The sequence below is a fragment of the Anser anser genome, assembly GCF_964211835.1.
Source record: "Anser anser genome assembly, chromosome: 6".
Classification (NCBI taxonomy): Eukaryota; Metazoa; Chordata; class Aves; order Anseriformes; family Anatidae; genus Anser; species Anser anser.
The window spans coordinates 22442939-22465647 of record NC_139726.1 but is presented as its reverse complement, the minus strand read 5'-3'; the positions used below and the strand labels follow the sequence as shown (position 1 = coordinate 22465647).

Here is a 22709-nt window from a genome sequence, read left to right as displayed (position 1 = left end):
TAAGGGGACACTGAGTTGCTGCTGGATTTGGAGCTGCTCCCACTCCACCTGTGAGCTGGAGAATCCACATTAATGCTTCAAGTTGTTTGGGATCTGCAGAGCTACAGGTGGGTGGTACAGGCAGAGCCTGGATCGGCAGCATAAATTTGCAAATTGTGAATGCATGTGTACATGGAAAATCTACAACAGGATGGAAAAATGTTTTCCGAAGAACAGAATGGAGCAGTGAATAAATAATTAGGCTCTTACTCAAACCAGAGGACAAGGAAAAACATTGTTCTGTTTTTCTTCTTTGAGGTGGTAAGGTGGTCACCTGTTTCTGCCATGAGTCTCAGTGCATAGCCTCTGGCAAGGCTCTCAGTACTCCTGTGCATCAGATTCATGTCTGTGAAATGAGGATAGTTTCTCTCATGATTAACAGAGACTTCAGGCGGAGAACATCCTCAGCTGACTGAAGTGCTTATGGAGCAGTACTGGAGGCAATGCTCCCGTTCCTAAAACAGGCATCACTGAATTAGATAAGCTACAAGCAAGGATTTAAAACAGTTTTGGAACTGAATGGCATTTGTATCCAACAAAGACCGAATGTTTTCTATTGGGAGATAAGGATATTTTGTTTCTCACAGTGTAAACATGAAAATATTTGCCTTTGTAGATTAGCGCAGCAATGAAAATATTTTCCATAGTCACCAGTTGGGAGTTCTCAGACTCTGTTGATAGATCAGAAATGGTTTGATATAGACTGTGACTGGGAGTTTAATTAAACGCTAGATACGGGGCAGGCTGAGGCCTTTTCACTCAGGATACAGCAGGTGATGTTCCCAGTGAAGTCTCTTCTGTGCTTACAGTCATGGTGTTGATGACCTGTGTATCAAATGTGGGCAAACGGTAGATGAATCAATGAGAAAATGAGAGAAATGAGTGTTAGCTCCTGTCTGCATTGGCTGACACTTGGTTTTGATGCCTGAGTGGCTGGCCCTCTGGCCCTCTGGGAAATCATTAACATATTTTAATTCTTATTGATTTCTATTTGGCAAAAGTAATATCCAACTCACAGCTTTTACAGAAGCCAAACTGTGTGTCTTTATACTGACTTTGACAAATAAATTACTTTTTTCCCACAGAAAGCCCAGAGGCAGAATACAAAGTTTTACAGATCATTTGGAAACTGCTTTTTTTTCTTTTTTTTTCCACTATGGCCATTAGAGACCTGTTTCCCAGCATGCCTCTTACATTGCCTGAAAATCACGTGAATAAGAAAATGTTTCCTAATGAAAACCACTTCCCAGCTGAAAGCATGCAGCGAATCACAGACCTGCGAGTATCTGGGTCCCAACTCAGAAATCAAGTGCGTGTTTAACCTTTAGTCCAGGCAGAGCCATACTGCCCTGGGGCTTTAACTCCCTAGGGAACAGTGAATAAGACTAAGGCAGCCTTCTCATTCTTGCACAGAATTACCTTGCAGATTTAATCGACCTGTTTTATTGCACATATTTATGTTGAATTGTCCTGCTATAGGAATTATCATTCATCCGGGAATATAATGACTCCAATGACTAACTTCAGTGTCACATAACAAAAAAATAAGAATACCACTGAATTTCTAAGACTTTGTGGTACTGTTTCCTTACAGTAGTTAAAATGTTCTTACAGTTCTGTTAAAATGAAAGTCAGTTTGTTAAATATTTACTTATTCAACAAACATGCTGCTCTGACTTTATATATCTTTAAGTAATGAATGACAGACCATAAAAAGGCAGTTACTTGTCTCAGTTAATTTAGGTTAGTTTAGGAAAAACAGGAATTGACAACTATAACATACTGAAGAGAATGAACATTTATTTTCCCATAAAATTGCAAAATGTAGCTAGTTTATTAGACTGTACCTTAACTTTATTGCTCCAAGTCTTGGACATTCTTATTAGGGTCATTATTACTCTCTTAGCAACAAAAGGTTACAAAAAATAATTTAAAATATCCCAGGCTAACCTCACACATTGTGTGAAGCAGCAATAATAATACAAATGCCACACAAATCCCTTTGTCACCCTGTGATGAGAATGGGCACTTCTGTTTTTCTTGGAGTTAACCTTTTTGGGAAGAAGAAGGAAATAGCAGGATTTGGCTGCTGAATTCTTTCATTATCTCTCCTTCCTTTGTGTGGGGTATGAAGGACTGAATCAGAGCACTGCTAGATATGGCTACAGGCATCCAAGGGAGTCTATGCACATTGATTTCTTGAGCACCTACGAGCAAGATTGCTGATCTTGAGAGCCAGGTTTCCTTGCTACACAGCATTAAGAAGAATAAAAAGTTCCTGGATGATATTTTTAGAGATGTGAACGTGCCTAGCAAAGGAGGGACTGAAGTGTGCAGTGCAGAAGAGAGTTAGAGATGAAAGATCAGTTACTGTGACTAGAACATAAAAAGGAAGGCAGTCATCCAGAAGGGATTGTGAACGTTGGAGTAAAATAACTTGCCCCTGGGTGTACGACTGATAGGTGATAAACACGCAACTCTGGGATAAAGTAAACAAGCTTTGTCAAACATGCTCCAGCTATGGATGGGGAGGAAATGTGACCAAGACACAAAAACTGCAGTTAGTAAGCATCATCTGGAAGACAATGTGTTCATTGGTACGTTATGCAGTACAGTTTGGAACCTCTTTTGTTTTCAGTTTTCCCTTGGCATCCAAGTGAGAGGAGATTTCAGATATTTGATGACAGTCCTGAGTGGAGCTGCCACCTGACTCATCACTGCGGTCAGCCCTGGACTCCAGGAATGCAAAAGCAAGTCCCTGCGCTTTGCTTAAATAATGGTGCTGGCATCCACATCTCCTGCAGCACGGCCCAGATGAGGGCACTGTGCTGCACGGGCAGGAGACAGCAGTCCAGAGAAGCCTGACTTTCTCCAACTGTGGCATCTCCATAGACACCACAGCTGCACTGCAGAAAAATGGGAAAAGTCAGAAGACCTGAGCCGTGTATCCCTCAGATAAACTTTTGAGAGTGGATAGACACTGGGACATCAGTGATGAGACAGGTTAAAATGTGGGATAAAGGCATTTTAACAGCATTGGCTCTTGCTGATTTAAGACCAAAGTCCTGGATGCCAGGGCTTGGAGCTTTTCTCTAGTCTCCAGGATCCAAGAACCTGAAGATGTTTTGTCTTTGTCTAGCGTGCTGCATGCAGATCACTGAGGCTCTGGTGAGAACATCCCAGGACATCTTAGAAAATAAATTCTGGTGCTTTTATCTTGTGTTTCATTGAATTAGATTTCAGGAATTGGTATGAAAGAAAAAAAAAAGATATATTCTTCCCCAAAGTTTAAGCAGAAATGTGTTATGTCATCTTCAGAGCTGGACAACAATGGATTAGAAATCCAACATAAACCAGTAGTCCTGTGAGCTATGGATCTGATGGGGCTTGGCTTCCCTTGGGTGATCTCTTATTTGGATTCTCCTAGGTCTAGCAGGCTAGAGGCTCCGATTGCAGCTTTTCCTGTGGGTGGGTATTCATTACATCTTTCATCTTTGCAGCTTTCCTGGTGTTTAATAAGGGTTTAACTCAAGCTGCAGTGGGTCTTGTCTCCTTTACTTAGCAGCCTGTTTTCACAAAATGTATAAGAATGTACCATTTTAGAGCCTTTTATTGCTCTGTCAGATGTGGTTAAAATTGGCTACTGTTTGTTCTTGTTCCCCCTCTTTCTCTTGCATAACGTGCAAGTATGTACACGCACGTATGTGTGCACGCAGGCGCACACACAGAGATTTATTAAAGCTGCGAAGAGATAATAATCTCCAAAAAACTTTTAATTTCTGTAGGAATCCAGGCTAGGAGGAAAAAAAAAAGTGCTGTATTTTTTTTTTCTTTGAAAGAAGAAAAGCAGGAAGGTGGTTTGTTGTTTTTTGGCGGCAGATAAAATATTCAATTACCTCTCTGTTTAAATTGTGTGCATTGCTGAAAATCTGGCCCTACTGTAGCAAAGTAAAAGATGTACTGGAATTCTTGTCCTGGAATTGCATGCTGATGCTTATGCAGGGCACGCAGACTTAGCCTTCAGTGCTCGAGTGGTCCTGCTGAGACTGGAGGAATGCACAGGGAACTTAGGCTTGCAGTGCAATCCCGTCTCTGTTAAATCTTTTGGAGTTTTGCCATGGAAAGGAAGGCATTTTACCCTTCACTTGTAAGTAATTAAGATGATAGTGGAGTTTCTGAATTTTCCAACTTTGTGAAAACAAACTAATAGCAATGATCCACTTCAATAATTCAAATATTAATTGACACACGAGAGAGAAACAATACAGTAAAAATAATTAACTTTTGTTAATTAATTTTTAGAAATAGGAAGGACACCTGCGGCAAAGCACAGACATTAGTGGGTGTCATTAGACTGGGAAGGCTGTATAGTAATTCTGAAACAAAAATGGGTCAAGAGGACCAAGAGTGATTTGCAGCATGGTCTGAGAAGTTGTGTGCACTATGTGATTGCTAGTGAGCTGCAAAAAAGGCAGTGAAGATGCACGTTTTTTTAAGGTGTTTACAGAAGCCAGAAGTTAATTAACAGTCAAAAATATATACAGTGTTTTATATCAGCACCATCAGTGTGTTAATTATCGTTTTCAAATCTCAAATGTCTCTCTTTCAGACTTACGCTGAAATATTGACAATTCTTTTACTACGGTGTTTCTTGGATAAATTTTAGTAAGTATCTATTTTTTTTCCTGAAAAGTTTCTTCTATGACTAGAACTGGAATTTCAAATCTCACCCAGGTTTCTTCTCTTCCTTGGTATTTGTGATGTAATTCTCCTTGTCTGTGGTATTGAGGGGAAAAAAAAGGCGAACATAACTGTTACCATTGTCTTGTCCAAATTTTAAATATTGACTTTTCTGCAGTGTAAAAACAGAAAAACCTGCAGTGAACCTTGAAACTTTCTACCTCCTCTTTAGAAGTTAAGTTAAAGGCACAAACCTAATTTGTTCCATTACTCTTGATGCTTATGTCTACTTCTAATGAAATTACGCTTGTAGCAAAAACCACAAAGGTTTTATATGCCACTGTGGACAGGCCAGAAAGAAAGCTAAACCTTGGGGGTTCCTTGCAAACGAGCGAGAGCAGATCAGGCACCCTGGGGAGCATCCAAGCCAAGCAGTCTGGTGATGGCATGGGCTGCATGCAGTCTCCCAGGGCCAGCTAAAACAAAATGCTGGGAACTGCTGGGTGTTCATGTCATTCCTGCCCCAGACCCTTCCTGGAGAAGGTTTTCCTGTCACACGTGGCCCTGAGCCCTCTTCTAGAAGTAACTGCCCACAACTTTTCTTTCAAAGATCCGGTTTTGTTGTTATTGTTTTGTTGTCGTTGTTTTTTAAGAAACCAAAAACAACCCCTCCCTCACTGAAAGCTCTGACAGCGTTTAGAGCTGTTACCCAGGTTTATCAATCCCCTTTGCATACAAAATTTGCATTCAATCCCTCACCGTTCAGACCACTTTAACCCCCCGGCCTTGAGGCTGCTGGAGCAGGGGCTACTCTCCAACAGCCTTGAGACCTGCTGCTTGCCAGCGCGAGCCGGGATGTGGTTGGGACTGTAGCCCCAAGCTTCTTTCTCCTAGGGGGAGCCACAGAGTCCTGCCTGATCTTGCTCTGGCAACTAGAATTCAGATTGAGATTCCTAAAAATGTCACTTAATCCTTCTAAAAATATTTCCTTTCAGAGCACATAATTCCTGCTATTAAGTTTTCAAATTTTCAGTAAACATATGTGCATATATATAATTTGCCAGTCTCTTTCGTTTCCACAATGGCCTAATTTTCTGCTATCAGTATTATTAAAAGTAAAATGCCAAATTGGAAGACAGACAGAATTATGCTAGACAAGAAGTACATAATACATTTTTTTTCTTTCAGTGAAAGAAAAAAAAATCTTTTTTTCTTTTTATCTATGTATCTACTTATTTATTTCTGTTCCAACCTTGTGACAGGCTATGGAGAAAGATCCTTAGATACCATATTACCAATTCTGCAAGTCATGGTTATGGAATTTTCCTCTGAAGAGTTTTTCTAACCTTACCTAAAGCATCCTATGTTTTTATTTATTTATTTAAATTATTTATTTAATTCAATTATGTCTGTCATGATGACCTTGGAGGATAGGAATTATGCATAAACAAACAGGATAATGGCAGGGCCCAAGTGTAGTAAGTTTTAGGAAGCTTGAAAAATGTGACACACATTTCTCATTTAAGTGAGGTGAAATAAGAGTTCTTTCCTCTCTCCAGTGACATTACCTGCCAAATGACAAGTTTTTAGCTTTGTGTGCCTATCTGCTTTTTCCTGCCACCTCTCTCCAAATGGGCAGATTGTTTCCTCTTTGAAAGAAACAGATTTTGTTAAAAATGTACTTACTTAGATGGACTAAGTTGCCAATCGAACAAAAACCACCCAAATTTTACAGAGTAGATATAACTAACATACTCTTTATTTACAGGTACACACAAATAAAAACAAGACAATACAATTAATGGGGAAAAAAACAACAACACATGCATAGCACATTGAAATTTTTCTCCTGTCTTAGTCACACGGTTTAACACTGCAAATTAAAAACAGCAGGATTAGTTTTCGCTAGCATCTTATTAAGGACAGATCCTATTTACCAGTCAAATATTAAAAGATATCCTCATGGAATTTGACAACTGGGAGAGGAGAATATACAAAAACAGTATCACCCAGTGAGTTACAGCTGTAATGAAGGAGGAAGAATTTCTGACTAAAAGGCAACATGACTTTTTTTGTCCTAATTGCTTAAAAAAATTTGTAAATAAAGTGACTAGGCTAGAAACAATGTTCTTGATGACTGTCCTCATACACTGGCATGTGTAGAGCTTGGACAGACTTTCTGTTGGCCCCATTCTTTGAAGATCTGTCATCGGTGTTGGTGAAGAGTCATGGCCTTTAGATTTGTGTGTGGACTGGTTGGTTAAGCTACTTATTCACAGGTTCTTCCTCTTCTGTGGCTAGGCTGTATGTCTCAGACCTCCAGTTCAGTGCTGAAAGAGTCTGGGCCTGGTGTATTACTGCTGTGAACTGTTCACTAGATGACTAGGCCTTGCTTTGTCCCATGAACTGTTCCCACTGGATGTGAGCAGATCAGTGGAATCAAATGTCTCCCCTGCTAACAGCTGGACCCAAGTACCAGAGATTTCTTTGACCTTTATAAAATGGAGGTGCTTAATGGAGACATTCAGGCAGAAACTAATATTTTGAAAACAGAAAAACTGCTCGTCTAAAATCCAGTTCCATCTTTAATGAGTATTATTTGTCCTTTATATGGTTACAGCTGGATACTATCACACTTGCACAGTGAACTACATGGTCTTTGATATTCATGGCAGCCATACAGAACCATAGGGCTTTTTCAAGTGCTCTTGAGTACTGTTTGTGCTCCTCTAGAGGCTAGAAATCCTGGGCTACTGACAGACACTTCACATAAACATAGCCAAAAGCAAGTTCCTGAGCAGTCTGGCAAGCTTGACACCCTGAACTAATCTGCTTTTTGCTGCTGAAGAGAGTCCTACCTCTACTCATTTGCTCCCACCCATGGAGCCATGTCTGCTGTAGTTTGACTCAATTTAGCTTGCAATGTGGGAAGCAGTATTTTTGCAGGGTTGATTTTGTGGCCTATCTGTAAATTGATTAAATTATGGTGAGGTCAGTGAGCTGTTAGGTTGGCTCAGCTTCTTCTGGTCAAACCACACCTACTGCTCAAGCCTGCTCCGGCCTTGCAAAATTTGTGCTCTTGTAGCCACTCATCACAGGACAGGGAGGTGCTTTCTGGGGGCTGATGATACAATCCCAGCCAACACCTTTCTCTGACCATTGCTGCTTCCTTGCTGATTTTACACCACGCAAGGAATCATTTCCCTGTTGGTATCTGAAGGGTTGAACTCAGTCATGCAACTACCTCCAACTACCACATGCTGACTCAAGAAACCTCTCAAGTCAACCTGCCAGTCCTTCCTGCTGCCTTAGGTAAAGATCTCCCAATCTTCTTAAGCAAATGGATCCATATGCGACAGAAATTCGGGGGCAACGTCTAGGAATAGTAGCTAAATCTTTCTGCTGGGCTGCTAAGACTTCGAAAAAAATTTTTTTTGAAGAGGAAAGCCAAAATTCTGGATGAAGTTGGATTCTAGGAAGTTTAATGAGCGAGTCAGAGCCTTGTCAGTGTTTTTTTTTTCCTCTGTAGAACCACATAAATGTTTGGTTTAAAAAGCAAAACGTGGTCCTACAGATTCTACTGCAATTTTTACCCAGGTGACTGAATTCAAAGAAGGTACCTCACATTCAGAGGATACCTCCTCTGATTCATTGTTTTTTTGTGTGTGTCATAGTTGCTTTTTCAGGCATGCAATTTAGATATTCTGCTTGTTGCCCCTTCAGTAAAGGCTGTGTTTTTTTGAACTGAATCCCTAATGATTACTCAACCTCATTTTAAATCCCAGGCTTTCAAACTAAAACAACCTGAGCCCCAGTTCTCCCAGTGGTGCAGAATACACCACACCAGCATGCATTCCTGTGCGTCTTGTCCAGTTGCATTCTAGGCTTCAGAATGAAAAAAACACCACTTTACAGAGGAACAGAGCGACACGGATGTGAAAACTGATCTTGACCACATACCAGCAATTGTTAAATAATATGCTCCTTAAAAAAATGCAGGGTCACTGGTAGAAGGGACTGCTAAACCCAAAAATAATGTACTGTATGTAACTCAGCAGTTTCAAAGGAGTGTACAGACAGAAAAGACATTTCCAGTTGGTGGAAGTTGTCTTAGATGGTGCACTTCCTTCTGAATTTGTACAACTCAAAGATTTAAACCAACGAGACCTAATTAAGCGGTCAAATGCAACACTAAGCTTACAGGTGAATGACAGGAGAGGTGTTAGAGTTCTTTCCAATTTGCATCTTACTTGATCTTTCAAAACCTTCCCTGAGGTTTCATCAGAATCAGGTAGGCATCGTTCCTCTCCTGAACTCTGCTGCTACTTACAGCAAGGGCTGTATCTCAGTTCTGAAATAGGTGCATTTTTGACTCTGTTGGCTATTCTCATTATTTATAGGCCAGTGTTGCTTTCTCTAGACCTACATGGCTCAAACTACAACATACCTTTTCAGCAAATAGATTGGGAATTCATCACAGGGCCTGCAGTTTATCACTAGCAGCCTAGAAAGAGGTGGTGAGGGTTTGAAGAGGCAAGGCTGTTTAATAATAAACTGGTCATGGTTAGTTTATTCAGATCACATACTGATACAGTACATCTGGTGGGTAATCTCAAGAAAGAGGAAACAATGGCTCCTCTAATTGGGCATGGAGCTCAGTCTCTGTGGGGATACCAGGTCAGCGCTAATTCAGCAAGACCACCACCTAACAGAGCTTTCACACACTACGGATATGATCACCTCCCTGATACATCCAGGATTTTCCTGGTGAATGTTTTGATTCTTGTACACTGATAAACACAAAGCTACAAATAATGTCTTGTCTCCTTTTTTTCCTTGATTTTTTTTTCTTGTTTTCTCCACTGTAAAGTTGTAAATCAAAACTTTTATCAGTCTTCATTTAACATTTCTGCTTCTTTTTGTAATAGTGTACCTACTTTTTTTTTTTTTTTTGGTAATAACATACCTAGTTAGGTTCTTTCTTCCAAATTTATTGTGATTTATCTCATTCTCTTTTTAATACTTGTAACTATTCTATTATGTTTCACTTTTCTTTCTTTATCTGCATTTAGTAATACCATGACCATGTCCCCCTAATTTTAGGTACTGGACTAGAAAACATTGGTCTTCAACTGGTGTTGTGAAGCCTGCTTACACATCTGAGTTTTATTGTACTAAAAAAACTCTCTTAATAAATAAAAACAATCCCAATACAGGTATTTCAAATTCTTCTGTCCTAAAGCACTGCAATTATGCCACAGGTCTGCAGTCAGATCCATACAGCTAAACTGCCAGATCAGCAACGTCTCATGGAAGAAGTTACAGAGCTCTCCACGTATATCCAACTGCAGTAGAAATTGAAATCTACGTCCTAGACAACATCCTCTTTCTAAAGCAAAACTCCATGCTAATATTCAGCAATACCCTGCTAATTAGAAAGGCCCAATTTTTTAATATCATTCCCAGCATATGAACAGGAAATTACTTCCCTTACACATCAAACTTTAAATTCACTATTTCCTAGGTTATCGGAAGTCCAAAGCCATCTGTAATAAGTTTTTGTTCCAGGATGACAGGGTATCACTAACAACGTCTGATACAAACAGAAATTTTTAGATACTACAGTGGTCTTATGCAGCATGTAATCTTCCATTTTCATCATCCCCTAACTTGCTCATGTGTATATACTGACTCATCCTTAAATGTTGTGGATTCTAGCTTTTACTGGCTAAAAGTTATTTCTGACGTTATATTATGTCAAAATAAATGTGACTTGTGTTCTTAGTGAAAGCTTTTCGTTCTTAAGAGTCCTGATATTAAAATAAAAATTGTAAATTGCAAAAAGCTTCCTCTCTTTTATGGATGTGCTATTTAACTCGCTAACAACTGATTCTAAAGTAGACTCACAAAAACTATGTACACATACAGCCAGTTCAAAATGAAGTGTTTTTTTAATACCCTGGAAAAAAAAAAGGAGTTTGACAAATAGTTTTGGAATTGATTTGCAATTTACTATTAAAAGTCATCTGATGGCACTCGCAATTTACTTGCAAAATACATATGCCAAAAGTCGGACTGCACATGACACAGTAAGAGCAATCTTATGCTGATGGTGCAGATGCTGCAGTCTTCCTCCATTCTAACTTCCTAATATTAAATTCACATTTTTCACAGTGCATTTTTCATGTTCTCTGACAGTTTCTGGGCTAAGTAAGGCTGGGCGGTTACTGCAAGGTCGTAGGGATGGACTGATTAAGAAGAAATGTTTATTCTCTGTTCAGAGAATATGCTGAAAATCCTGACCACGTTCCTGGGTTTCGTAGTTACTGTCAGCAGGCCTTTCTGGGTAGCCTGCAGGTTCAGCTATAAAGCACAAATGCGGACAGATGAGAATATGCTCACTGGATTTTCTAAGTGATTCTCAGTGATAATCACTTTTTTTTTAAGGAAGGTATGCTTGAGTTCTTCAGTCTGATGCTTTTCAACCTCGTTCATGGACTCCCTGGAACTCTATATGAAAGGCAGAGCTCATTTATTGAAGGTGTCTAAAAGCTTGGGGTCACGCTCGCTACACAGGCCAGGCGGTGCTGTATCATGCTGCACCTGCACCTGGGAGCGAAGAAAGGCCACGCTGAAGCTGTCCAGCTTCACAGGAAGCCTTCGCGAGCTGTGGTGTAACGAACAGGCCCCACTAATCATCAGTCCTGCATCATCGTACACTTTGAGCTTATTTCCTGTCATAGTTTGGCAACCCGAGTTACTAGTTTCCTTTCTGTTGTGTAACACGAGCGACCAACTGCTGCTGCTGAGGGGAATCTCATCAATTCCCCCTGATATGACTAAAAAAGGCCTGTCTGCCTAAAAAAGGCCCGTTTGCCTGAGCGCTCGGTGCCGAGGCGCAGCGCCGTGCTCCTGCCAGCAGGCCGTGACTAGCGGCCTGATCCCGGCCGGGGCCGGCCCGGCCCAAGCAGCTTTGGGGATTTGGCCCGCCGCGGCCAGCGCCTTACGCAACGGCGGCGGCTCGGCCACGGCCCCGGGCTGCCGCTGCCCCGCCGGCCCGGCCCCGGGGCCCCCCGCCAGGCTCCCCGGGGACGCGGCGCCGACATCTTAGGGCCGGGCCGGGCCGAGCGGCCCCGAGGGGCCCCCCCGCCGGGGCCGCCTCGGGGCGGTCAGGGGGCGGCCGCGGCCCCGCGGTACCCCCCTCGGCGCGGGCCGGGGCCGGTGCCGAGCCCCCCGCGGGGCCGGGGGCAGCGCGGCGGCGGGCGGCCGGAGCCCGGCGGCGGCCTCGGGCGCCGCTCATTGTTCCTCGGCCGAGCCCCGGCAAACAGGAAGCCGCCTCGGCGCGAGGCGCCCCCCCCGCCCCCGGCGGGTGAGTGGCAGGCCGGGCGGCCGGTGCGAGCGGCGGCGGCGGCGGGGCGCAGCCAATGAGCGCGCGCGGCCGGGCGTAGGCGGGAGTTCCGGGCTGGCAGGCGGGCGGGCGGGCGGCGGTGTCGGCCGGGCCCCCTCTCCCGCTGCAAGCCCCACCTTTCGGCTTTCCCGCACCGTCAATCAAAATAGGAAAAAAAACCCCGGAGTAAGGCTCGGGCCGCCGCCGCCGCTTCAGCCCGTGAGCACAATAAGCATGTCCCCGGCGGCGGCCGCCTAGCCCCAGCCGGCGGGGCCTGCGTGCGAGCCAGCCAGCCCGCCTGCCTCCCTCCCGCGCAGCCCGCCAGCCAGCCAGCCGGCCGCTCGCACCCGCACCATGACCGGTACGTACGCACCGCCCGAGCCGCCCCGCGGGGCTCCCCGCTCCTGCTCCGGCCCTGCGCGTCCCCCGCTCCGGCCCCGGAGCCGTCCGTGCGGTAGCGAGGCGAGAGCGGCACTGAGAGCGGCAGCAGGAGGAGCAGGGGGAGGAGGGAGAAGAGGGGCAGGGGCAGCAGCACGGGGAGGAGGAGGAGGAGGAGGAGGAGGGCTCCGTGCGGGAGGGCGGGGGGAGCGCTGGGGTTAGGGGGGGGAGAGGAGGGAGGGAGGGAGGGAAGGAGAGGGAGGGAGGAGGGAGGGAGGGAGGGGGTGATCGCTCCCGTCAGTGACTCTCCCCTCCCCCTCCCCGCTGCGCCCGCAGCTCCCGAGAAGCCCGTGAAACAAGAGGAAATGGCTGCCTTGGACGTGGACAGCAGCAGCCACGGCGAGTATCTCCAGCACGGCAACGGCGCCGCCTCGGCCTCCGCCGGCGCGGCCGCCCCCCAGGTAAGCGCAGGCCCGGCCGGGCCGCCCCCCCCCCCCGGCCCCCCCCCTCCCCGGTGACACGTCGGGAGCGGGTGCGGGAGCCGGTGCCGCCGCCGCCGCTTCCTGTGTGCGCGCCTGCGAGGAGCCCGGCCGCCGTCCCGCACTAACCGCCACCCACTTTCTCTCCCTGAACCCGCCCCTTGTGGGTAGGACGCTCAGCCGTCACCGCTCGCTCTGCTGGCGGCCACCTGCAGCAAGATCGGCCCGCCGTCGCCGGAGGAGGATGAGGCCGCCGCCGCCGCCTCTCACTCTGCCGGAGCGGTGAGTGCCCGCCCCGCCGCTCTCGCACGGCCTGCCGGGGGGAGAGACAGCACAGCCAGCCAGCCCGCCCGCCCGGGGGGAGGGACGGGACACACGGCACTGCCCGCCCGGGGGGAGGGACGATAGCAGGGCCGACCTGCCAGGAGAGGGGTCCCCGGGCTCCCCTGCCTCTCCAGGAGGAGCCGGGCTCCCGGGAGGAGGCGGGAGCCTGGCTCCCCCCTCCCCCGCCGCCGGCAGCGGCGCCTCCGTTTACTTTCAAAACCGGGGGCAGGCGGGAAATTCGCCCTCCGCCGGCCCTGGCACCGCAGCGGCTCGCCCGGCGGGGCCGGAGGCGCCTCACCTCCACCTGGGCGCACCCCCGGCGGCCGGCGGCCCGGGACGGCGCGGCCGGGCGGGAGCACAAAATGAAGGCTGCCTCGCCGGGAAGGATGTAGTGCGAAGTAAAATGGCTGTTAGAAACCGAGCGCGGCGGCGGAAAGCTGCTTCCTGTGTCGACGCTGTGTTTTCCAGACGCAGTCGCCACGCGGTCTCTCCTACCGCGGGCTGAATTTCTGTCCTTATCTCCCGGGTGCCGTCTGCTCCGAAAGGAGCCCTGATGACCTTGGGACCTTGCGTGATGAGATGGATCTTGCACGCTAGAAATTTATTCCTGTGGAGGCTAGTTTAACCATCTCCATAACAAAAGCCTCCTATCTTCCTCGATCAGTTGACCTAATCTCTTCTTTTGGCTTATGCTCATAAAGCGAGCAGAGATGGGGCGTTTAAAAATAAATGGTATCTAAAAATACGGGTATATAAAAAGGGCGGATCCAGAATGCCTTTAAAAATGACGTGACGAGGTCTTTTTGGCCTTACTACTTGGGAAATCATGTATACTACCTCTTTTTTAACAAACAGGGTTTTAAAAGAAGAAACAAAGCTCTTTTTTCCTGTTTTCTTTTTTTCTTTTAAAGCAAGTCTGCTGTTTTTAAAAAATTGCTGTACAAAAGCCTTCTATGTTTCCAGGGTTCTGGAAATTGGAGAAAAAAATCTGCATAGCAGATTGGCACTGCCAGACCTTTTTTTTTTTTACAAACGTCAGAATGTTAATGGTAACGTTAAGCTTACTAAACGCTCAAGTGCTGAACTTTAACATACTGTATGTTCATCTGTATATTTCAGCTTCCTTTTCCCTTCAGGTAAAGGAAGAATGTAAAAATAGTTGTCTGAGGTCATGCGGCATATTGCAGCCTAAGAACAACTTGAAAATATATTAAAATTCTTCCCCCCTTTCAGCTGCGCTTTCTGCTGAGCATGTTTATGTTCTTAAGCTCTAGTCTTTTAAAAGTCTTTGTAGATATTGTTAAGTGTCTACTGCCTCTAAAACTTGTTTCATAATACCAGATGCATATGGTGCTGAAAAGTGGGATGTCGGATCTGTCTCTTGCATAAACACACACATCAAAAAATGAATGATGCTTAAATGATGGTTTGCTTTCCTATATCCATCTCAAGGTGGTTCTCATTATAAAGCTAAAAATGTGCATCTTGAGAATCGGTTGACTGTTCAGTATGAGCAGTGGTCTGAATGGGTGCTAGAGTGCTAGTACAGGACAAGACAAATAGTTCCTAATAGTTCAAAATGGGCAAACAGGTTTTGAAAAGTCACATTTTTACTTGTCTTAGGCTGACGTGTGAGGGGCTCTTCAGGGCAAGGCAGAAACAATTTATGAGAGGTTAAAACAAAATACTAATAGAGGTTTACTCACTATTCTGCATACGTGCAGATAGGCCTCTCCAACATATCTGCCATGAGTTAGGTTATACAATTCTGGTAATTTTTTTCTGCTGCAACATTGCTCTTGAATGATTCAGAATGTTTTGGATGGAATCTAAATATAAATTGGAGGAGATGTCTATGGTAGCTGAACTAGACACTGGAGTTAATTAAGATGACCTTGATTAAGGGAGGGGAGGGAGGGAGGGAAGTCCCTGAAACGTGTTCCTTGTGAAAAAGAATGACAAAAGAGTTTTGATGAAATACAGATTTTTCTGATCCCTGGAATGCATCTTGCTGGGGAGTGGGAGAAGGAGGGAGGAGCTAAAAAGGCTTAAATTGTAGACGCCTCGTAAGTCATAGGGAAAATGAAGTCTGTATGCGGGGATGCAGGCATATTGTCTTTGTGGGGTTTCTGGTGTTCTTCCCTTTCCCAGGCTTACAGATGAATCAGTTTGATACGTGCGTATGGGTGGTGGTGCCTAGCTTAGCGACTGGGAGGAGATCCTTTCCCGAAGTTTTCCACACCTGGATTGTGGTCCAGACTGCTGAAGGTCTGGTAGGATTCTCAAGCCATGTAAATGGATAGTTGAAGATAAGCGAGTAGGCATTTGCTTTTAGAGGCACTTGAAGAGCTTTTATGTATAAGGTTAGCAGTGCTGCGTTTTAGGGTAGTTTTGTTAACGCTTTACTGACATTTGCTTGGTAGGAAATGGCAGGGCTGGAGCCAGTATGCTGGACTAGCCAGTTATTGCACACTGCTTTCCTGGCTGAAATGGTATGCTGCAGCTGCTCCCCAAGAGACCAGGAGAATGATTTAAAAGCAACAGCAACAACAAAACTCCCATAGGAATGTGGGGAATATCGTGTGTCTGGGGTTTGGGAAAGAGCCGGAGCAAATGTGGTTGTGTTTGCTGTGATCTAGTTGGCCCTGCCGTGAGCCTGGGGGTTGGACCAGATGACCTTCAGAAGTCCTCTCCAACCGAAATTATTCTATGTTTGCGTCTGAATCCAGGCCTGCTGTTGGAGCAGACACCACTTTTATAGCACTGAACGGATTAGCATGGAAATAAAAAGACTAACGAAAGTGGCAACTGCTTGGTGTGGAAAGCAAGTGAGGAAGATAGTCAACGAAGCTAAGCCCTCTCCTACCTTCCATCCCGCTGGCAGGGAACTAACTGCAAAAGCTGTCTCTAGTTCACAAGGTTTTCAGCTTGGCCTAGGATTCTGATTAGGGCTATATTTGCTTTTGGATGACAAAATATTAGCAAGCATTACTGTTGATCTTGTCATTGTATGTTGATGGAGTCTGCAGTCTTCCAACTTAGGCTTTTCCACTGTGATTTGTCCTGCCTACGACCATCTGACCCTGGTGCTTTGTGTTCTGCCTGCTTGGTTTTCATTAAATGTAGATGGCCTTGAGATTGTGGCCTGCTTACCTGAGAATCTTTTCCTCCATTGCATACTGCTGTATCCATGGTTTGTTCAAACGCTCGCCATGGAAACTTCCCCTTGAATACTGCTGACTACTGGTGCGTACAAAAGTCTTGCTGGGATGGTACGCCCTACTGCCTGACCCAGAGTGACAGCTCATGTATCCTGACCTCTATGGACGCCTCTCTCTCCCTTGGGAATTTGAAGTCTGAGAAGCTTTAATTTGGGTATTGCTTTTTCACTATTTATCATTGACTAATAGTTCTACTTAAACGTTCATATTTAGGATTCTTTTTCGTTTAGTTATAAATAATCTAGTTTCATTCCAGTTCAAACATCTGCAAAGATTTTAGCGTTAGGGGAAAAGGAGAAGCAATGTAGAAGACGGCAGAGCCGTGCATAGAGGATAAAACGAAAGAGGAAACATTCTAAAATTTCAGTCTAAGTCTTGGTCATCTACAAAGCTGAGATGGTAACCAGGTGTGTGTGTGCTCCAATTTCATTGCGATGCAAAATGAAAGATACTACTAGGCTCCCAGGGGTCATTCTGACGGTTGTGCCAGGCATGGCTGGGATAGGTGAGGATAGAGTGCAAGACTGATGGGAGCGTGGGGTGGGAGGGCTGGAAGGCCCAAGAATTAAGAAAGGTGGCAGGCTGGCTGAGAAAGCTGTTGACTCTGACAGCTGCCAAAAAATGGGAGCTGTCGGAGTTGACTGCCCCAGTTGCGGTAGGTAGTTGCAAACAGTGCATTGCAGGCTGCACTTATTCCTCAGTTTTAAAAAGAAAAAAGGGTGGGGAGTGATTAATATGTACTGTTGCTTACCAGCAAGATGTTAAAAACATTTGTAGAGGTTAATAATTAGCAATGTGGGGAAGATGAGCGTCATTTCTGGGCTGTAGACAAAGCATTTGTTTGCATATTTTACAAATAAAGGTTAGAGTGTTATAAGACTGCTTTGGCGTATCTTCAGCTTTAGAATTGAGTATCAGTGATTCACAGAATTTAATGAAAATGTGTAAGTCCAGTTTATTGATGCCTCGGAACATTACTTTAACCATTTGAGAAGCAACTGGCTTAATCTCATTCTAGATGGAAATAGCGATAGTGCTGGTAGGATAGAGAAACACGAGGGTCTTCAAATTCTGTATTTTGCAGTAGGCAAAAATACAGATGAGCGCCATGCATCAGTTATCCATACCTCTCAGTTCTCTGGCCTATATCATGTTTTTGAGGAAGCTCCAAGTGATCTCGATGTCCGTTTTCTCCTTTATGGGTGATAATACAGCTTCCTGAAGCTATGTTTCTGGAGGTGAACAGATGCACTGGAATGTGTTTATCCACTATACGAAATCTACCTGGGATTGTCCAGCCTCTGTTTTATGCTTTTGCAAAATAGAGAAGTTTCAGGTAGAAAGAGTGCCTAACCATTTTGACCCTAACCATTTTTTCCCCTTATTGCTGCCTGGAAGCTCAACCTTTAAAATGTTCTTTAATCTTCCTCTTCCAGTTACATCTTCCTAGTCCTCGGTCAGAGCCAAGCGTAGGAGTTCCTCTTCTAGTGCTTTAAGGATGTTTGTCAAATTTGGTTTTATTCTTCCCTATGGTATTAGAGAAAGTATTTTAAAAAAAAAAAACAACAAACATTTCCATGTTTAAAAACAAAATGAAACAAAAAGTTCTGACTCTTAGACAAATTCAGGAAGAGCGAGATTTCACATAAACGTTTCATAGAACAGTTGAAGCTAGAAAGGACTTCTGGAGATCGTCTGGTCCACCCCCTTGCTCAAAGTAGGTCAATGGGAGCAGGTTGCTCAGGACTATGTGCAGTAGTTTTTGAGTATCTCCAAGGATGGAGACTTTACAACCTCTCTGGGCAACCTTTGACAGTGTTTAAATTACCCTTAATGCTAAAAAAAAAAAAAAAAAAAGGAGGAAAAAAGAAGGTTTTATCTCTCATATTTACAAAGATTTCCTTGCATTCCGATTTTGCCTGTCACCTCTTGTCCTGCCACTGGGTGTCACTGAGAAGAACATGGCTCTCATCTTTTTTGTAGCCTCCCATCAGATATTTATAAACATTGCTAAGATGTTCTCCCCACCCCCAAAGTCTTCTCTTTGAATCACTAAAGAGTCTCAGCTCTCTCATCCGGTCTTTGTACATGAGTCTCTTCGTACATCAGATACTCCAGTCTCTAAATCATCCTTGTTGCCCCTTTGCTGGACTTGTACCAGTATGTCCATTCCTTGCTTGCACTGGGGAGTAAAGAACTGGACACAGCACTCCAGATGTGACCTCACCAGCGTTGACAGATTACCTCCCACAACCTGCTGGCCATGCGCTTCCTAATGAAGGTGCTCTTGGCCTTCTTTGCTGCAAAGGTACATTGCTGCCTCATGATGAATGTGTCCACCAGGATCCCTGTGTCTTTTCCTGCAAAGCTGCTTTTCAGCCATTTGGCCCACAGCCTGTCCTGGTGCGTGTATAAGTTATTCCTCCCCAGGTGCAGGACTGCGCATTTCTGTTTGTTGAACTTCTTTAGGTTCCTGCCAGCCCAATTTTCCATCCTGTTGAGGTCCCACTGAATGGCAGCAGAACCATCACACATATCAGCCACCTTATTGGTTTGCTATTAACTGCCGACTTGCCGAAGGTGCACCCTGTCTGATCTCATAGGTAACTGGTGAAAAAGTTCAACAATCTTGGCCCCAGTATTGACCCACTGGGGTACAGTGACTGGCCCCCAGCTGGACTTTGTGCTGCTGCTTGCAACCCTTTGAGCCCAGCAATGCAGCAAGTTTTCAGTGCACCCCACTGTACGGTTATCTAGGCTGTACTTAGTTTGGCTGTGAGGATGTCACGGTGGGCAGGAAGCTGTGTCAATAGCCTACCTACAGTAGCTGTAAAGAATATCCACTCGAAACCTCATCTACCAAGCCAGTCATCTCACCGTAGAAGTCTGTCAGGTTAGTTAATTAAGCATCATTTCCCCTTTGTAAGTCCAGGCTGACTGCTTCTGATCACCTTCTTGTTCTTGATGTGTTTGGAAGCGGTTTTCAATTTGCTCCGTTGCCTTCCCGGAGGTCAAGTTGAGGCTGACTGGCCCCAGGTCTTCTTTCTTAACCATCTTGATGATCTGGTAGAGCTTTCAGCACCTAGGTGAAGGCATGACGAAAATGAGTAGAAGTTTGCATGAAATTGTTCAAAATTCTAGTTTGGCATGCAGTTACAAAGCATCTAATACGTATATAGAGGTTAATAATTAATAAATGAAGTTACATGCAGTCTAGTTAAAAATGCCTACTGCAGCTTTCTAGTTTTTACTAATGTCAGGGACGTTGTATTGTCTTAATATAGACAGGTTCTAGACTGCTGGTGATTAAAAAGAATGTATTAGAGTTCTGGGCCCAATTGTCCATTCTGAGCAAAATGATGTGGACCCTCCTTAAATGAGATGCAATTAATGTTAAATGTGTTTTGCCAGATTGGGATTATTTTTTTAAATAACATTTTAAGCGACCCATGGTAGTGCTTCTTCCCTGAAACCTTCTTTTATTTTCTAAAATTTTGATTTGGAAAAAATGTATTTCTTTGAATTGAGTGCTTCTGAAACATGCATCAGAATTAATTTGCCTTAACAAGCTTTGTGTCATCTGAACCACAGTGACTGGCGTTAAGCATGTTTTTAACCTGTGGCAAATACGAGATAGAATGTGTTAGCTCATACCTTAATGAGGGAGTTGAAGCAGGTGCATTTTATCTTATATTTGTAATAACCCAAGAATGCACAGATAGTTTATTGTAGCCTGGTAAACACATGGTATTAAACTCCTGCATTAGTGCCCTAAGTCTTTCATAAAACAACAATTTGGATGAGGCACTGGCCAATCTTGTTCATTAGGTATGTGATTTTTAAGTGTTTAGGAGCTCCTGACTCATCTGTCCACCTCTGCTTGCCTGTTTGCTGATGCTTTTACTCCAGGACTGAAGGGGGAAAAATTGACTTTCTGAGAAGTGCAGCAAAAGGCAAGCCACCAAAGACTGGTACAGGGAAACTTTTGGAGTTCTTTAGGAGCAGAGTACTCATAGTTAATGACTTACGTCCGGCTGATCACGCTTGTCTTGTAGAAATGCAGATGCCTACAACACATAGCAGTTACCACAGGGATGGTTTTACTTTGGTTGAAGGACTTTTTTATTCTAACTCAAGTCCCATCCCTCAACGTGCTTTAGAGCACTTCATAAAGGTATCTGCCTTGTGTGTTTCTTGTCTCCTTCCACATTCAACTTAGTGTTGCTTTGATACTCTCTTAAAAAACAAACAGGGCCGTTACTACGTTTCTGTTTATCATGACCCCTCATTCTTCAGGCATGAGAGTTTTGGCTCTGAGAGATCTCTTTATTTTACCGCCAGGAGCTTACACAAGACTTGTTGAACCAACAGACAGGCTGAATTAGCAGTTGTTGCTCCCATTCTTTGGTGGTACTTGACCTGTCTTCAGGTGGACATATCACTTGATTTTAATTCTTCCTGTGCCCTGCTCCAGCTACTCTCTTTGCTCTGTTGCTGTCTCTTTCTCTTGCTTCCTGCTGCTGCTTCCAGCGAGCTCCCTGTTGCTTCCTGTTCCCTCCTCCTTGGCTAAGCGGCGCTGGTGCTGAGCTTTCCTCAGATCTTTGTCCCTTCCTCTTGACACACAGCGTTGGGATTGCAACCGTCCAGCCCGCCCTTAAAGGAGCAGCTTCCACAAAACTGCTGCCTGCGTATCAGTCGATAAGGAGACTGTTGCTTTATCTATACCCTTGAAGTGTTTTTTACGGATGGCCGAGACACAGCAAACAAAGTGTTTTATTTAGGACTGCCCTGTAAAGATGAGTGAGTGAGTGGGCTGTAGATGTTGCTGCTTATGCATCAGTGGTAGAAATTTGAGTTACTACAATAATTCCTAATTGCTTGAGGATGCAGTGGAAGATGACTACTCCTTTTAGCAGGAAAAGGAGTCCAATAAGTGTCCTACTATCTCCAGAGTCTTTGAGAAAGGGTATAGCAGTCGAGCTTGTTATGACAGGATGATGACCAGTTGAGGTTAGAAATCATCCTCAAATACTCTTTACCATCATACAAGTGTTTTTTTTCATGCTTTAATACTAGTAATTTTGGTAGCTGGCAGATAGCTTCTTGAAAACCTCGCCCTCTTTTTGCCCCTCCCTCCTCATGATTCATCTGGTATTCTTTGATACAGCCAGCTGTAAGGGCAACGTGTGAACAACTGGCGTTTCACCTATTATGCCTAGCGATAGCTTTGTATCCACATGCATGACCCTCCTAAACTTTTCTGTGAACTGGCAAGTGCATCTGTTAAGAGTGCCTGTACTGAGCTAAAACCCTAACGGAGCAGGATTTGGGGGAAGATTTCACTGTATCACAAATAGGTGAGGAGAGATATGTGCCCAAGGTGAGAAGACCAAAGGCCATTGAATGGGACGTGGAAATCAATGTACATTTAGGGAGAAGTGGAAGAAGACGGTAGGTCATCTCTGTACCGTGAAGGAGACAGGTTCCCTTTGGACAGTTTCTATAGGGAATGTTCTTACGTACATACCTGCTGTTGCTCGTTAAGTCAGTCTAGTTGTAGAACCAAACATCAAATGTTTAGGTTGCATAATCTTAAATCGGCAAGGAGTAGTATCAGACTTGCAGTGCTTTCCATTAATCTTTCTTTCTCTCGTTCTAACAGTCACTATCAGCACGTTGTACTCCACATTTATTTTATAACAGCATGCATTAAACATATAACGATCATATTTTTGCTTTTGGTATTTTCTGAATGCCGTTTACCTATGACTTTTATGGGTCTTTTGATACTTTATAGAACTTCCAGTTAACAAATGTTTCTATACTAGCAGATTGAGTAGTTAGGAACTTTCTTAACAGTATTTCAGCAACCAGTACCTATGTGTAAGTAATATTAAACACAAGATTATAAAGCTAATGTGGTAGTAGAGGAAAATGGATTTTTTTGCCTTTCTCTAGATAGGAAGGTGTGGTTTGGAATATTGACAAACATTTTTGTAATCATGTAAATTACAAGCTTATAAGACTACAGGATTTAAAACTGTTCTTTAAGTGAAAGGCTAATCAGTATAAGGAAAAGAAAATAGTAGGATGGATTACCAAGACCCCTTTTTCTCTTTCTGTTCCTGGAAACATTAAGGCCATAAAATTTGTTTTGTTCTGGTGATGCTGTGTCTGTTTACTAACAAACTGCTTGAAGGA

At 44.3% G+C, this 22709-nt stretch overlaps 1 protein-coding gene and 1 long non-coding RNA gene across 4 annotated transcripts in view; one reads left to right on the top strand and one right to left on the bottom strand.

Moving 5' to 3' along the window:
• Positions 1–12813, bottom strand: part of LOC310901759 — a 36755-nt gene extending 23942 nt beyond the window's left edge. Inside the window, exon 1 of the long non-coding RNA XR_014586123.1 lies at positions 12480–12813. This is a non-coding gene — a long non-coding RNA (uncharacterized lncRNA). The remainder of the gene's footprint in view (positions 1–12479) is intronic.
• The window catches only part of SP3 (Sp3 transcription factor), a 36496-nt gene continuing 25772 nt past the window's right edge, over positions 11986–22709 (top strand). For 2 of the 3 annotated variants that reach the window (XM_083842029.1, XM_083842027.1), the window contains exons 1-3: positions 11987–12467; positions 12821–12945; positions 13135–13245. In XM_083842029.1, the coding sequence (XP_083698155.1) occupies positions 12461–12467; positions 12821–12945; positions 13135–13245 (243 nt within the window). In that variant the 5' untranslated portion in view covers positions 11987–12460. Of the gene's footprint in view, positions 12468–12820; positions 12946–13134; positions 13246–22709 lie in introns of all 3 variants that reach the window. The other variant, XM_083842028.1, reaches the window with a different exon arrangement.